We start from the raw sequence: 17,002 nt of genomic DNA, 5'->3' as shown, positions 1-17,002 counted from the left end.
AAATAGCTTTGGCAGGTTTCCCCAATCTAGTGTGCTTCAGATGAGTTCTGAAACTCCCAGAACTCAGAAAGGCACCATCCTAACACATCCAAAATGTATATTTGGCTAATTTTTGGACTCTTTAAAAAACTAGAATGATTTTAAAGCACTCAGTGATATTCTTCCTGATTCTTGGAATCAAATAATATTTATTCGTAAAAGAATTCAGAAGGAACAGGATCGTGTAAAAAACCAACAGTGAAACTTACCAAAGAGGGGAAAAACTGTTTATTTGCAATTACTTAAACTATATTCTGTGGGAGTTAATGGGACACTCCATTAAAAAGAATTGTTTCACCTATATTGGTGATTCAGCTGTTGAAGATTTGAAAGCATTTTAATGTATTTTGAACAATACAGTACATTATTAATTCTTTAGTGCAGTAATCAGAAATCATATGTTCTCTTTCCCCCCTAAGCATATACATTTATATGTGTACATGTGTACCAACACAAGATGGTTCAAGCAGGGATGCTACTACAGTTGGAAAGATGGTACAAGAGAAAAATTCCTGGCTTCTCTCTTAACCCCACTGCATATATAGGGGCCCACACCAGATACCTATAGGACAGAGCTCCAGTTATCATCAGGATCTGCCTAGAGGCATGGGTAGGCAACCTCGGCTCTTTTATGACTCATGGACTGACTCAGGAATTCTGGGAGTTGAGGTCCACGAGTCATAAAAGAGACGAGGTTGCCTACCCCTGGGCCCTAGACACAATGCCACTTGACCTCTGCTTCTTTGGGGTTGAGACTGATGCAACCCATGAAATCCAAATAGGTATACTGTATCTTCATCCTACTCACTAGGTTTCAGTGATAAGACACCATCTCTATATTTCTGTGTACAATTAGATCAATGACCAAGAAGGTCTTTATTGATAGATCTGGTATTCAATAGCATCAGCCTGACACTAAGGTCTCAAACAACTGATTTATGTGAGTCATGAAATCTTGTTTTTGAATATTTTAAATGAAGATGATAATTCTAAAAAAGAGATAACTGTCAAAACTTCTTAATGTTATGAAAAATGTCCTTAAATACAATTTTTAATGACTAGACTACAAAGGCAACTAAGAAGATAAATCCAATGAAAATTCATGTGTTCACTTAGTAAATTTATTAATGCTGCCACATAAGGAGGAAGACTATGAAATTTTATCTTAGTCTCATGTGAACTTTCCAGTGGAGGAAAAAAAACACCCTTGATTTTTGTGTCATGAACAATTATTCTGTATAAATACTTAGGACAAAAGAAAGTTGCCTTTTGCTTGAATTGTAAAGAAAAACAGAAAACAATGCAGAAAAAGCACCAGAATTAAGAACATGTGACTGGTGAATGACTGTCACTCTGTTAGCTTGCCAATAAAACACAAAAACATATTTTCTTATTGCTAAATAGAGCATTTGGTTTACATACCGAGGAAGAGGATGGTAGAGGTCATAGGGCATGATCTGCTTGTATCCATCACTGTTAGGAACAATAATGCCAACCCTCTGAGTAGAAGGTACACACAATAAAATAAACACTAAATGATTACATTATACAAAAACATAGCATTAGATAATTAACTCATTCTACTCGTTGCTACAATCTACAGACAAAATATAAAAATATAAGGAACCAGACACTATTTTGCAAAAGATCTCATGAATTGATATAGCCTAATTAATTAGTTCATATGAGCACCATAATAAACATGGAAATATCTAGCAACAAGCTTTCTAGAATTAAAATTATGAGAGGAAGAGAATTAATGCATTTTTATGAGTAAGAACAGAGAACTGTAATTTCTCCATATAAAAAAGTCAAGGAATTAAATCTACATGTATTAAATGGAGAAAACACTATATTAAAACTTAAATATAAAGTCAGAGTAAGAGAAAATGGGTGGGTATGGGGGAAGAATATTAAATCTTGCTCACCATTATTTACTGAAAAACAAAAATGCTCTCTACTGATTTCATAACATTGTAATATAATAATTCCGCATAAAACCTTAATGTTTAAAGATTCTTCTGTGCATTATTTTTGGTTGGGTTGCTTTGTTTGAATCTGAAAAATCTAACAACCATTATAATTTGGATCATATGATTTCCACATATTTTGTATCACCAAATGAGAATATTCATTATCAGTCTATACCCTGATGGCTCTCTTTAGTAATTAAATATTCATCTAGAAAAATTATCATGGAAAAAGCAATGGCAAATAATAAAAACAACAACAAAAGACCAATATTGTTATAACATCAACCACGCAAAGCTGTATGAACAGAGGCTGTTTGTCAAGCTCAATTTGTTAAATGCTTCAGTTGGGTATTTTTACTAAACTGAAGGTTTTACTCCACACGAGAAACAAGCAATAAGATCCATCTTAACTGATCTTCCACTTGACTGCACTGAAGTCAAAATCCTAAAAGTACTGTAGTATGGAATTAGTCCTTTGACCAATTTTGGCCAAACGTTCCTTGTCAACTGTAGTCATTTAACTCATTACAATTTTCATTTTTATACCAAACAGAAAAACGTGAATAGTCCATGGCAGGGGTAGGCAACCTTGGCTCTTTATGACTCGTGGACTTCAACTTCCAGAATTCCTGAGCCAGCTATGCTGACTGTGGAATTCTGGGAGTTGAAGTCCACGAGTCATAAAAGAGCCAAAGTTGCCTACCCCTGGTCCATGGGATAACCCCCCCCCCCACTTGTCAATAACATTCATTGGATATGTGATCTAGCAGAAGCATTTTGCTGTTACCGAGTAGCAATATTCTGTCTGGAACATGATACTCGATGTAATTTCATAAGCACCTATTTCTGAATTCCTCAGGAATAAATATAAAATGAGGCTGGTTATCTGTTACGTCTGTTGAAGCTTGACTATATAACTGCATTTCTACATAGGTATTGAACATGTAACAGGTTAAATCTACAAAAAGTGCACCATTTATTCACTGCACCTACATGCTATACAATTGGATTACCTTATTGGCTATCTAATGTCCACTACTATGAGGACTGCTGCTGGTGAAGCAGGAATCGATGATTCACAGATCACACAGATATATTAATATAAAAAGGGACTAGTTATCTCCAATTTTCAAGACTAGGAAAAGAATTATCAAAACTCCACTGTCTCAAAACAATAGGAGAAAAAGGCTAGGATTTAAACTCTGACACTGACATATATGTTCCCAGATCTTCTTTGCCCATCTGCCTGTGTGGTGTGATACAAACACAAATGTGTTTGTGCGTGTGTGCATATACACAACAGATTACTTCATTTTTATTTGCAATGATCAACTGATCTAAGCCATGTCAAGTCAGAGGAGCTTCTCCTGTTCTAAAGACTCAGAATTTATTGCTAAATAATCTGGTGAAGTCTGACAACACTTTAATTCCTACAAGAATCTAATGGCCAACTATTTGAAGTGAGTTAGCCTAAAATATCCTCTCTGAAAACCACTGCTTCCATAGAAATTTTACACCAAAAATTAAAATGTAAAAGTACTTATCTGGTCAACTGTTCATATTGCTAAGCTTTTGGCCGGTGGCAGAAAGAAAGAAACAAATAATAACTTAAAGCAGATTTCCCATTAAGACTGAATGGAACTTTATGCATATATAAAATGGCAAGTGGGATTTTGCCCATGTACAGAAGCATACACAAAAGTACATGAACAGATTTTGTCCATCAAATTCAAAGCTTGCTAAGCTGAGATCCAATAGATCAAAGGTTCACTATAGTATGAAACTATCCTCTAGCTACTAAAACACTCATCTCTTTAGATTTAGGTTGAGGTTACTACAAGTTGTATGGTACCAAACCATACAGTGAGTATAATATCCCAGGTGTGATCCAAACTGAACAGTAAAGTTGGCGTGACTTATTTCACGGAGGCCAATTTTGCTAATTCACAATGGCAATTCTTTTTTATTTTTCCCCATAGTGATAGTTCAATAATTGCAGGAACTTACCATGATTGGGAACTGTTCCTGTAATCATTGCTTATCTTCTTATGTTTATTGTGCCAGCCAAACATAGGCAACAGGTAAGCTGGCATCCCTCCGTGTACATTAATGAACCGAACTGCAACCAGTAAGAGGGTAGTATCTTCCAGTGCACCTAAGGTCAGAATATTAGTTTAGGGGGTTCACAATATTTACAACTCTGTCCCCCAACAGATGGAAAATGGCAGTGATTCAAGAAAGGCAGGGGCTGCTTCTGTCTCTTTTAAACATCAACCTTGCTCTTCCTAATAGAAAAGCTATCAGTTTCCCAACAGTAAGAACTGTGGTGTGTCTCTGTGTATGTCTCTCTGAGTGTCTCTCTCTCTCTCTGTCTGTGAATATCTGAACGTTATTCCCTCCTGAGAAAGCTTGCATAGTTCTGATAAATGAAAAATATAGAAAATGTGTTTTTTTTATTATTATTTCCTGTTCACAAATGCCATAGTTGAGGGGTAAGCACTTTAACTTCCTAAATTATTGAGAACATGTAAAATTGCTTTAAACAGAGAAACAGGAAAGAGAATATATATATATATATATATATATATATATATATATATATATATATATATATATATATATATATATATATATATATATATATATATATATATATATATATATATATATATATATATATATATATATATATATATATATATATATATTCCTTGATAAGATTAAAAATACGAATCCCAGGCATGTTAAAATTAACAAACAAATGAACACTGGGATAGAATTAAAAACTAAAACAGTTTTTATTGCTGAAAAATCAAGCTTTCGTTGGCCAACTGCCAACGTCATCAGGATGGAGATGCTGGGGTGGGGAGATTCCGTTTATACTGTTGGTGTCTGCACTCTGCTCATGGAGCATGCTCAGATCTGTTTGTTGAGGTCTGCCGTATTTCTTTGAGTTGTCGCGCATCCGTTTTTGGGATGTATTTGTCTCTGGGTATCTGTTGTTAAAAGTGAATTGTTTATAGCTCCATGTGTTGTAGCCATAACCCTGGTCATTGTCCGTGTTCTCATGCCAGGGATCTTAAATGGTTGTTGCTCTTCTTCCTTGTGTTCGACATTGCAGAGTGGTTGTGTGCTGGTGCAACCTTGGATTTGATGCAATGAGATAATTTGTGAATTCTTGCGCTGTTTGTCTTCATGTCGCGCACGTCGTTGCTCTTCCCAATTTTTTAGTGCCTGGTATGCAGGGGGGAGGTCTATATGCCGGTTGATGGAGGAATGGTTTGAAAACCAGGCTTCCTTAAACAGGCGGCCGCCTTTAGTGTTGTCACTGGCAATAGCCTCAGTCCCTGCTAGATTAAAGGCATGGTTGTGTGTAGCCATGTGCGTCCACACCTGTGAACGTTGTTCTTGTCTTCTAATAGCAAGCTTGTGTTCATGCACCCTAGTCCCCTAGTCATGCGCCCTAAAGATCCACTCCCCAATGAAGAAAAAGCAATTGCAATTACATTGGGGAGACAGCAAAACGACTGAGGACTAGGGTGCATGAACACAAGCTTGCTATTAGAAGACAAGAACAACGTTCACAGGTGTGGACGCACATGGCTACACACAACCATGCCTTTAATCTAGCAGGGACTGAGGCTATTGCCAGTGACAACACTAAAGGCGGCCGCCTGTTTAAGGAAGCCTGGTTTTCAAACCATTCCTCCATCAACCGGCATATAGACCTCCCCCCTGCATACCAGGCACTAAAAAATTGGGAAGAGCAACGACGTGCGCGACATGAAGACAAACAGCGCAAGAATTCACAAATTATCTCATTGCATCAAATCCAAGGTTGCACCAGCACACAACCACTCTGCAATGTCGAACACAAGGAAGAAGAGCAACAACCATTTAAGATCCCTGGCATGAGAACACGGACAATGACCAGGGTTATGGCTACAACACATGGAGCTATAAACAATTCACTTTTAACAACAGATACCCAGAGACAAATACATCCCAAAAACGGATGCGCGACAACTCAAAGAAATACGGCAGACCTCAACAAACAGATCTGAGCATGCTCCATGAGCAGAGTGCAGACACCAACAGTATAAACGGAATCTCCCCACCCCAGCATCTCCATCCTGATGACGTTGGCAGTTGGCCAACGAAAGCTTGATTTTTCAGCAATAAAAACTGTTTTAGTTTTTAATTCTATCCCAGTGTTCATTTGTTTGTTATATATATATATATATATATATATATATATATATATATATATATATATATATATATATATATATATATATATATATATATATATATATATATATATATATATATATATATATATATATATATATATATATATATATTTTTTCTCTCTCTCTCCTATATACAAAGCAGAAAAGATAAAAATCTATTTTGATGAGTTAGACTGTGCAGAGAACAACAACTTTAGAGACTGAGCTCTTCAACCTCAAAAACAGATCAATAAAAATTTAAAGCCACTACTAATGTTGACTAAGCAGTAATACATTGTCACTGCAATTATTGTTTAGCCTAAAAGACCATTTCAGAAAAGTCCTAAAGTGTCCATATCTGCTTTCCCCCAAAGATTAACTTTATTCCACATACGAACCAGTAAGAGGAGTAGTTTTTAAGAGACATCCTTTAAATTGATCCTTCAGATCAATTTCCTATATTGGTTTAATTCATGTTGACACAACAGATCCACGGGCTTCATTTACATACTTCTCTTTTCATATCATTCGTTGTCAAGCATTTTGCCTGCAAACAGGTTAAACCTCTGCTTTTCTTTTTTTTAATATATTAACAGCTTTAAACCTGGGAAGCAGGAAAATTACATCAAGAGGATTCTTCCTTTCCATTTATGCAAACAAACTAAATCAGGGATCTGCAATTCCTGTAATATTTGCTTCATTACTGCTATCTATTTAAATACAATCTACACGAGGGAGAAAGCTCTTTACTGAAAGATCAAAAGAATCACCAAATAAATAGTTTGGGATGCAGGATGTCCCAACTCTTAATGACTCACACGGTCCAGAATAAGGATCCAGCCGTATTCTCTACCCTCTACAAAGTAGCCGTACTTCTGTTCCTCTGGTACACATCAGGTCCTAGTAACTGTGGCTTGTAAGGGCAGCTAACTCTTCTTTAGATTGAACCATCCACATATTTTAAACTTGCAGAAGTTCTTATTGTACAAAATATGTCATTTATGATTGGTCTTCTGAACATGGATGTAATGGAGATAGGAAGATGAATTTGCTGTTATATTTGACTTGATGATGATGATGATGATGATATCTATCCAGCTGTGTCCAACTCTTGGCTATTCTATGGCCAGGTCTCTCCACATCTTCCAATCTTGCACTATTTCTTTGAGTTTCTGTCTGTTGTCAGCTTTGATAGTGTCCAGCCACCGTGTTCTTTGATGGGCTGGTTTCCTTTTACCGCTAACTCTTCCGAACATAATTGCTTTTCTCCAGTGAATTCCCCCGCATGACACGGTCAAAGTAAGTGAGACGGAGTTTCGTGATTTTGCCTTCTAGTGATACGTCTGGTGTTATCCGTTCCAGTACTTGCTTGTTAGTTTGCCTTATTATTACTATCTACAGCAGGGGTCTTCAAACTTGGCCCTTTTATGACTTGTGGACTTCAACTCCCAGAATTCCTCAGTGAGCGTACCTGGCTGAGGAATTCTGGGAGTTGAAGTCCACAAGTCATAAAACGACCAAGATTGAAGACCCCTGATCTACAGTATTCAAGTACATTTCAGTATTGTGATGACAGAGTAAGGGGAAAGTGGTGAAGAAATTTCCAGCAGAATCTGCCAGTTTGAAATAAACTGAAGGGACCTCTGTAACTAGTAAGGAAAGCAGTCTCTCAGGATTTTCCCAGTCCATGTTTTTATCCATAATAAACACTAAAATATAGCCCTTTCCTTCTCACATTGGATAAGAGACCCATATTCTATCGAGCACAGGAGCCTGGAATCTACTGTTTTGTTTTGAGCAGAAAGCAACAGAAGGATTAAGCTTTTTTCTTTCTAGTTTCTCTGCTCAAAACCGCAGTCTCCAAAGTCATTTTACATTGGAAGAATATCCAAATATTTGCATATCAAATTTAATTTATTGAGATTTCTATACTCTCCCTTCTCCCTAGGGGACTCAGAATGCCCTTTTAATCATTCTCCCTCTGTGAATAGTTAATGGTGGAATGGGGACAAAGAAAAGTATTCTTGCTCTGTCTCTGCTTGTGCTTTATGAGGCAATGTGTCAAATGTGATGCTTTCTTTACTTGTGCCTTTATTTATTATCCCATCTTATCATAATCATCCCAAATTGTAGTAGCTAAGAGGTTTGAATAGAAATAAGTACTTATCCATATACTTTTTTTCTCAACCAAAGAGAACTCCAAGGAAGCCTCAGCTTTAAATACCGTATATTATAAAATCGTCATAATTATTATCATGGCTCGTCACACAGTCAGCCAGATGTTTCGACTAGATTTGACACTTTTATCCACCTATTAAGTCCTTCTCAAGGACCTGTGAAAGGCAGATGTTATTGTTTTGATAGCGTTAAAGGTACTGTTGGAAGGTATAAGCTGCTCCAAGCAAAAGTGCCACTGACTGCTGGTGATTTCATCAATGCCGATAATATTCAAGTGCTGCTCCAGATGTTTTGGGATTGCACCCAAGGCACCTATTACTATTGATACTATCTCTGCTTTCTTTTGCCACAGGCATTCTACTTTTATTTGCAGGACTTTGTATCTTGTGATTTTCTCCAGTTTTTTCTCTTCTCTTCTGCTGTCTCCAAGTACTGCCATGTCCACTATCCAGACTTTTTTGTCTTTCTTATTGATAATTGTTGAGGCGGGAATGTTATGTGGCAGGTGTTTATATGTTTGGATTCTAAAATCCCAAGCACTTTGCCCTCTTCCTTTTCTGTTACTTTACAACCCAAGTGGAAACAAAAAACAAACAAAAACAAACAAACAACTGAGGTTAAAAGGAGGCTTCAGTCATCCTAACCAGTCTGGTTGTAGAGCCAGGTCTTCAGACCCTTCAAAATACTAGCAGAATGGGGGCCGTATAGATCTCAAGGGGGAAACCTAATTCCATAGGGCAGGTGCCACTATAGAGAAAGGAAGCTTCTGATCTCCTGTTAGATGGCATTGTTTAATTGAAAAAATTCAGAACATATCAACCCCGCCAGATTGGTTCAGCAGGGCAGACACAGGGAGATATACGGTCTCTGAAGTAAACAGGCCCTATGCCAGGTAGGCCTTACAGGTAACAACCAGCATCTTGAATCACACCTGGAAACAAACTGGCAATTAGTGCAGCTCGTGAAGCAAAAGTGTTACATGGGCATTCCAAGGCCTGCCCATTGCTGCTTAGTAATAGCTGCATTATGGAACAGCTATAACTTCCAGGTCATCTACAAGGGCAGTGTCACCTAGAGTGCACTGCAGTGGATGAGCCATGAGGTGACCAGGGCACAAATGATTTTCTGAAGGATCCCCTAATCTAGGAAAAGGTGCAACTTCAGACGGAGCTGCGCAAAGGCCTTCCTGGCAACAGCTATCACCTGTTCATTGAGGAAGAGCTGACAGGCCAGGAAGCCCTCCCCCAAGTTGCACACCACCCTTGAATGAGGACATACCACCCCATCCAGGTCAGAGATGAAAGTCAACAGGTTATGGACATCTGTCTCCCAAGAGCTGAACAGGAAAATAATCAAACTGGTATGAAAATGTAATGATACCTTACCTCAAACTGATAGTTGGTCATCCTTAGGGGTTTCATATAGTTGTTACAGTAGTAGGATAAATAATTGAGCCCTGTAGTACCTTGGTTAAATTGTGCCTCCTCCCTACCCAAATAGGGACTGGAACCACTACTACAGTAGGAAAGGATCCCCCACATAAGTATGATCAATATTATTTCAACTTGCTGGAAGTCCTATCAGGAGCAGGAGAATTATCATCCTCAAAAGTCCTGATGTAGATCATGTAACCAGAATGATCATTGCTGCTTTGATTTCACGTCCAGTCTGAATCTGGATTGAAAAAGATTTAGATAATCCACTTCATCTAAGGCCCTCTTTGACTGAACCACCACTTTCTTCTCTACAATCTTCTCCAAATTGGCAGGTTGGAGATAAGATAATAGTTTTCATATAAGGCTGGATCGAGATATGGCTTCTCTAAGAGAGGTCACGTAGCTCTCATGCCCTGTGTCAAAGAAGGGTTAACTACTTTTGAACCTCCCACTCAAGCCCTCCTTCCCACCATCCTCTGAAAAAGCCAGGATTCAAATGACTGATAATGAAGTTCATACTGCAAACAACTTATGTGTCGCGCCCTGCGGGCTCGACGCCCAGCGGCGCCACGGGCGCGACACTCACCGGCGCCGGTTTCATCTGCTCCTGGGGCTCGGGCCGAGAGAACGCCCCAACGGCCGCCGGCTTCACCTGCTCCTTGGGCTCGGGTCCAACGGCTGCGGCAGCGACAACGGCCTCCACGCGTGAACGCCGAGCCGGCTGAAGCCCCGACAGTGCGCACGCGCGTCGTGCAGCCCGGCCCCGCCCTGCCGGCTACGGTGGCCTCGCAGGGTCCTGGGCTCAGCTTCGTCCTGCCGGCTACGGTAGCCTCGCAGGACCATGGGCCCGAACCAGATAGGGAAACGGCCCTTGGGGCACTGGCGGGCGGGGCCCACGGCAGCGGAGCCCGTTTACAAACTAAGAGGACTGGGGGCTTGCCAGCCTTGCGAAGGGGGGCCAAGCAGCAGGGTAAAGCTGTGTGTGCAACAGGAGGGAAGGTGCCGGGATCAGGGACGGGTGTGGGGGTGGTGACTAGCGGCGACGGGACGAGCGTTCGCGAGGAGACTCACCTGGGAGGTAGAGGGTGCCGGGTGGCGGGGCGTGTCGCAAAGGGAGGTATTTGGGAGAAACGGGAGTTAAGTAGGGGATGGGCGGAAGTGGGTGCGGCTGGGTGGGGCGTGGGTGTGTACATGCAATGTGTATTTAACAGCATTGGATGCGGGTAGCAGCCAACGCTGGCTTTGTTCCGTTTGAAGATCGTTTGCTTTTGCTTAATAAACCGTTTTGGAACACTCAGCTCTCGTCTCGGTTGCTTGAATCTCCTGCTCTCCGGACGAGGTTTGAGAGAAAGCCAGCGTTCCACCCTTTCATTTTGCCTTCCGAGCGACAAGTGGGTGAGTTGTCATGGCGGAGGGATTGCAGGGGCCCACCCCGGCGGCTGCTTCTGAGAAAGAGGTCAGGCCTGAGATGGGGGCCAGGGCTGGTGCAGCCTCCTCCAGGACAGTGGACGTGGGAGAGGTCGTGCTCCCGGCGGTTCGGCCTAGGCAGCGGCCGTCGTTACTCGAGGATTGCACGGTGGAGCCAAGGGAGGCAGGGGGCCAGGGCCTCGGCAGAGGGAGGAGGCCGGGCCCTGCCCTGGGCCACAGAGGATACGAGGAGGCCCACGAACCCCGGCTGAGGGGCCCTTCGTCAGTGTGGAGGGAGCGGTGCCTTGTGGAGGACGAGGGGGAGGAGTGGAGTTATTCCACCACCCCAGGCAACCAGACGATGGACATTTTGCGGACCAGGTTCGGGGAGGCTGGTGGCCAAGAGCCAGACCAATGGTCCCCTGCTGGGGCTCCGGCAGGACGGGCTGCGCCGACCCTTTCACCTCTGGATGCGCCATCCTACCAGAACCAACCTGGTCTCGGCATGCCTCGTGAGGGTTCTGCTCCTGTAGGCCTCGGGCGAGGTGCTGCAGGGATGTGGTCAGGGACGGATGATAGGCCTGGCCAATCGACAACACGGCTAGTTGGAGCTTCTCCTGTGCTGGGGCCGCAAGTGGCTTCATGGGGACCCGGAGTGGTATGGGGACCACCACCTTTGTCAGTTACCTATGATGGCCACCCCGACCGCCTGGCGATGTTCCTGGGCCAAGTGATAGGACATATGGACCAGTATGCCCAGGCTTACGTGTCCCAGCGGGCTATGGTGGTGGCAGTAACAGCTTGCCTGCAAGGAGAGGCAGCGGCTTGGGCGGCCGATTTATACAGTGACCACGCTCGGGAGCTCGGGGATGTTGGCCTGTTTTTGGAGTCATTGCGGACTCATTTCGAGGACATTTCCCGGGTGCAGCGGGCCGAAGCCGACATCCTTTCCCTACGGCAGCGAGGCAGATCTGCGGTGGAGTACGTGAGGGAGTTCCGTAAGGTGGCCGGGAAGTTGCGTTCGTGGCCGGAGCGTCTTCTTGTCCACCATTTTAAGGCTGGCCTGGACGGGGCTCTCCGCCGGGCTTGTGTGGTCCGTGGCGTTCCAGCGCGACTGCAGGAGTGGTACCATGTGGCCGTGGAGCTGGACGTGGGTTTGCAGGACGTGCGAGGCCGGTTCGAACCTCCTTCTGGAAGCCGACGGCCGACTGAGAGGACGAAAGTGGAGGAGCCGTCTGTGGGGGCGTCTACGCGGCCTTCCTCCCAGCCAGCACGGGCTGTCCTGAGGTGTTTCAGGTGCGACCAGCCAGGACACCGGGCAGTCGATTGCCCTCTGCCTCCTGCCCGGCCAGCCCCTTCTGTCTCCCCAGCACGGGGGACCGGAACCTGGAGATCCATGGAGCGGACACGGGCCGCTCACCAACTAGGCAGAGATGTCTCCAGACCAACTGCTCCTGTTCGGGTGGAGACGCCGGTAGAAACACAGCCCCCACCGTACGAGAGTCCAGAGGAACAGGGTCTAGACGAGGACCCAATGGTAAGTGCTCCGGTTTGTCCCTTCGTATTCCCTGTGGTGCTGGTCAGTCCCCGTACGGGTCAGAGGAAAGCGTATAAAGCCCTCGTTGATTCAGGTAGCACACGGTGCCTAATGAGCCAAGCGGTGGTAGTAGGACTGGGGGTTACGGTGAGGCGGCTGGCTAGCCCTCTACGCTTTCAGCAGGTGGATGGGTCTCTTTTGGGGGGGGCACCTGTCACTCACATCACTGAACCGATCCGGTTGGAGATGGGCGATCACTGGGAGACTTTGCGGTTTATAGTGGTGCCTTCCATGACCGAGGCAGTTATTCTGGGGCTCACATGGTTGGACCGGTGGGGCCCTACGATCTGGTGGGAGGGGGGTTGCCGCCATCTCCGGTTGGGGATGGGCCCACAGCCTCCGCGAGAGCACGCATTCCTGGGACCACTACACACGGGGGAACGAGAGAGGGCCTGCGCGGGTGGGTTAGCGCAAGAGGCTCAGGTACCCCGCGAGTACTCTGACCTGTTGGACGTCTTCGATGAGCGAGAGTGCGACACGCTACCACCTCATCGCTCCACGGATTGCACCATTGAGCTGGAGCCGGATGCTAAGCTACCAAAACCCCGGATGTACGCTATGTCCCCGAAAGAAATGCAGGAACTCCGGCGGTACATCGACAAAAACCTGGAGCGGGGATTCATCCAGCCAGCACGGTCTAGGATGGCGGCGCCCGTGCTGTTCCGCGAGAAAAAGGATGGTGGGCTTAGACTGTGCGTGGACTATCGCGGTGTGAACGCGGTGTGCGTTGAGCACCTTTACCCGCTCCCATTAATGAAAGACCTATTGGCCCACCTGGCTAAAGGCCGGGTCTTTACCAAACTGGACCTCAGGGAGGCCTATTATCGTGTCCGAATCAAAGCAGGGGACGAGTGGAAGACGGCGTTCAACTGTCCACTGGGGAGTTTCCAGTTTAGGGTGATGCCGTTTGGGCTACAGGGTGCCCCTGCTGTCTTCATGCAATTGATTAACCAGGTCTTGCATGAATTCCTATATCGTGGGGTCTTGGTTTACCTAGACGACATCCTGGTTTACACCGAGACGATGGAAGAGCACGTCGCCTTGGTTAGGCGGGTGTTAACTAAATTGCGGGACGCACGACTCTTTGTTAAACTGTCCAAGTGCGAGTTCCACCGGCAGCAACTCGATTATTTGGGGTACAGAATCTCTGCAGGGGGGGTGGAGATGGACCCAAAGAAGGTGGAGGCCATCCAGCAGTGGCAGGCCCCACGGACACGGCGGCAGTTGCAAGGGTTTCTAGGCTTCGCGAACTTTTATCGCCAATTCATACCCTGTTTTGCGGCCATAGCCCTGCCACTTACGGACCTTCTTCGCACACGACAGCTAACAGTACAACCACGTCCCGGATTACGGGTGGGGTGGACTGCAGAGTGCCAACGAGTCTTTGATACGTTAAAAGCTCTTTTTGCTAAAGAACCGATCTTACGACACCCAAACCCTGCCCTGCCCTTCGTGGTCCAAGCCGACGCAAGCGACGTTGCCCTCGGAGCCGTCCTTCTTCAACGAAACAACGACGGGGTGCTTCAACCATGTGCCTATGCGTCTAAAAAGTTGTCTCCCGCAGAGCGTGCCTGGGCAATATGGGAGAAGGAGGCTTTTGCGGTACGCTGGGCACTGGAGCTGTGGCGACATCACTTGGAGGGGGCTGTCCACCCGTTTGAGGTGTGGACGGATCATAAAAATCTGATGGCTTTGCAGACACCCCGACGGCTTTCCCCCAAGCATGTACGGTGGGCACTGTACTTCCGACGATTCCGCTTCACATTGAAGTATGTTCCGGGGGGGAAAAACTTCCTGGCGGACGCGCTGTCGCGTATGCCGCAGTTTGAAGGGAAGAGGGAGGACGTTATACAAGCGCTTGTGCCTACCGAAGGTCCAGTTCAGGAGGGGAACACTGCTCTAGCAGCACAGGACGAGTTCTGTGAAGACCTTAGGAAGGCCCTTCAGGGGGACACCTGGCTACAGACCCACCCAGAGCTCGTGGCCATGCGTGATGGCTTAGCTTGGCACGGGACCCGAATCTATGTACCAGCCCCTTTACGGGAACGAGTGCTGTATCGGTGTCACAACACCAAGCAAGCTGGACACTATGGGTTTCTGAAGACCCTGCATTTGGCACGTCGGCAATTTTGGTGGCCACACATGACAAAAACGGTGGAGGACTATGTGCGGCGATGCCACGTTTGTGCTACCACTAAACCTATGGTGGGAAAACCTTTGGGCCTCCTACAGAGAGTGGCCGACCCTACTCGTCCATGGCAGGATATAGCCATGGACTTCATTGTTGAGTTACCCGAAAGTAAGGGCCATAATGTTATTTGGACAGTGGTGGACTTATTTTCTAAGCAGGCCCACTTTATTCCCTGTAAAGGGTTGCCCTCAGCACGTCGATTGGCTTGGCTCTTTGTAACTCACATCTACCGTTTACATGGGGTACCACGCCGTATCATTTCGGACAGGGGAGTACAGTTCACGGCGCGTTTCTGGAAGGCATTTGTCAGATTCATCGGGTCAACCCAAGGACTCAGCACGGCGTACCACCCTAGCACCAATGGCGCAGCGGAACGGGCCAATGCCGCCGTTGAGCGGTATCTACGTTGCTATGTATCGTACCAGCAAACCAACTGGGTGGATCTTTTAGCGTTTGCGGAAGTAGCGTATAACAACGCTGTACATAGCAGTACGGGGTTTTCGCCCTTCAAAGTGGTTATGGGTAACGATTTTGTCCCCATCCCCGAGTGCAGCCCGGGGCACGAAGACCCCTGTCAGCCACAGGAATGGATGAGGCAGATTGAGGAGACCTGGGGTGCGGTGAAAAAAGCGCTGGAGCGGGCTGCGGTAACGTATAAGGAGCAGGCTGATAGGAAACGAAAAGCGTTCGCAGTCCCGAAGGTGGGGGACTTGGTCTACCTGTCTACCAAATATCTACGTGGCCATGTTCCCTGTAAAAAGCTAGGGCCCAAATACATCGGGCCATTCCGGGTGGTACAGGTAATTAACCCCGTAACAGTACGGCTACGACTACCGAAGATTCTAGGCAAACTTCACCCAGTGTTCCACAGTAGCCTACTGAAGCCTGCCACCACAGCCTCAACGGCAGTGGGGGAGGGTGGGCCTGGGCCCACCCATGGCGACCATTATGAGGTCCAAGAGATCCTTGACTCCAGGGTCCATAGGGGGGGTGTCCAGTACCTAATCAGGTGGAAGGGATATCCTGTGGAGGAAGCGACATGGGTAGGGGACGCAGATGTTCATGCTCCTCGGCTGGTGCGGGCATTTCACCAGTTGCACCCTGGTAAGCCGAGGGGAGGACGGGGGAACACCGCGGACAGGGTGGACGATTGCTTACCTCTTATGTCTTCCCCTGCAGGAGGGGCCCTGGTAGGAGGGGCAGCATGTCGCGCCCCGCGGGCTCGACGCCCAGCGGCGCCACGGGCGTGACACTCACCGGCGCCGGTTTCATCTGCTCCTGGGGCTCGGGCCGAGAGAACGCCCCAACGGCCGCCGGCTTCACCTGCTCCTCGGGCTCGGGCCCAACGGCTGCGGCAGCGACAACGGCCTCCACGCGTGAACGCCGAGCCGGCTGAAGCCCCGACAGTGCGCACGCGCGTCGTGCAGCCCGGCCCCGCCCTGCCGGCTACGGTGGCCTCGCAGGGTCCTGGGCTCAGCTTCGTCCTGCCGGCTACGGTAGCCTCACAGGACCATGGGCCCGAACCAGATAGGGAAACGGCCCTTGCGGCACTGGCGGGCGGGGCCCACGGCAGCGGAGCCCGTTTACAAACTAAGAGGACTGGGGGCTTGCCAGCCTTGCGAAGGGGGGCCAAGCAGCAGGGTAAAGCTGTGTGTGCAACAGGAGGGAAGGTGCCGGGATCAGGGACGGGTGTGGGGGTGGTGACTAGCGGCGACGGGACGAGCGTTCGCGAGGAGACTCACCTGGGAGGTAGAGGGTGCCGGGTGGCGGGGCGTGTTGCAAAGGGAGGTGTTTGGGAGAAACGGGAGTTAAGTAGGGGATGGGCGGAAGTGGGTGCGGCTGGGTGGGGCGTGGGTGTGTACATGCAATGTGTATTTAACAGCGTTGGATGCGGGTAGCAGCCAACGCTGGCTTTGTTCCGTTTGAAGATCGTTTGCTTTTGCTTAATA

At 46.5% G+C, this 17,002-nt stretch overlaps 1 protein-coding gene across 1 annotated transcript in view; it reads right to left on the bottom strand.

Moving 5' to 3' along the window:
* Nucleotides 1–17,002, bottom strand: part of ADAMTSL1 (ADAMTS like 1) — a gene marked incomplete at its 5' end in the record, with an annotated part of 247,590 nt that overhangs the window by 98,458 nt on the left and 132,130 nt on the right. The window contains one exon of the mRNA XM_081319841.1: nucleotides 1,462–1,512. Coding sequence (XP_081175967.1) covers nucleotides 1,462–1,512 — 51 coding nt within the window. The remainder of the gene's footprint in view (nucleotides 1–1,461; nucleotides 1,513–17,002) is intronic.

Source organism: Vipera berus (genome assembly GCF_964194415.1).
Source record: "Vipera berus genome assembly, chromosome: 2".
In the NCBI taxonomy this organism is placed as follows: domain Eukaryota; kingdom Metazoa; phylum Chordata; class Lepidosauria; order Squamata; family Viperidae; genus Vipera; species Vipera berus.
The sequence above is the reverse complement of the archived record's forward strand: the minus strand, read 5'-3'. Positions and strand labels throughout refer to the sequence as shown.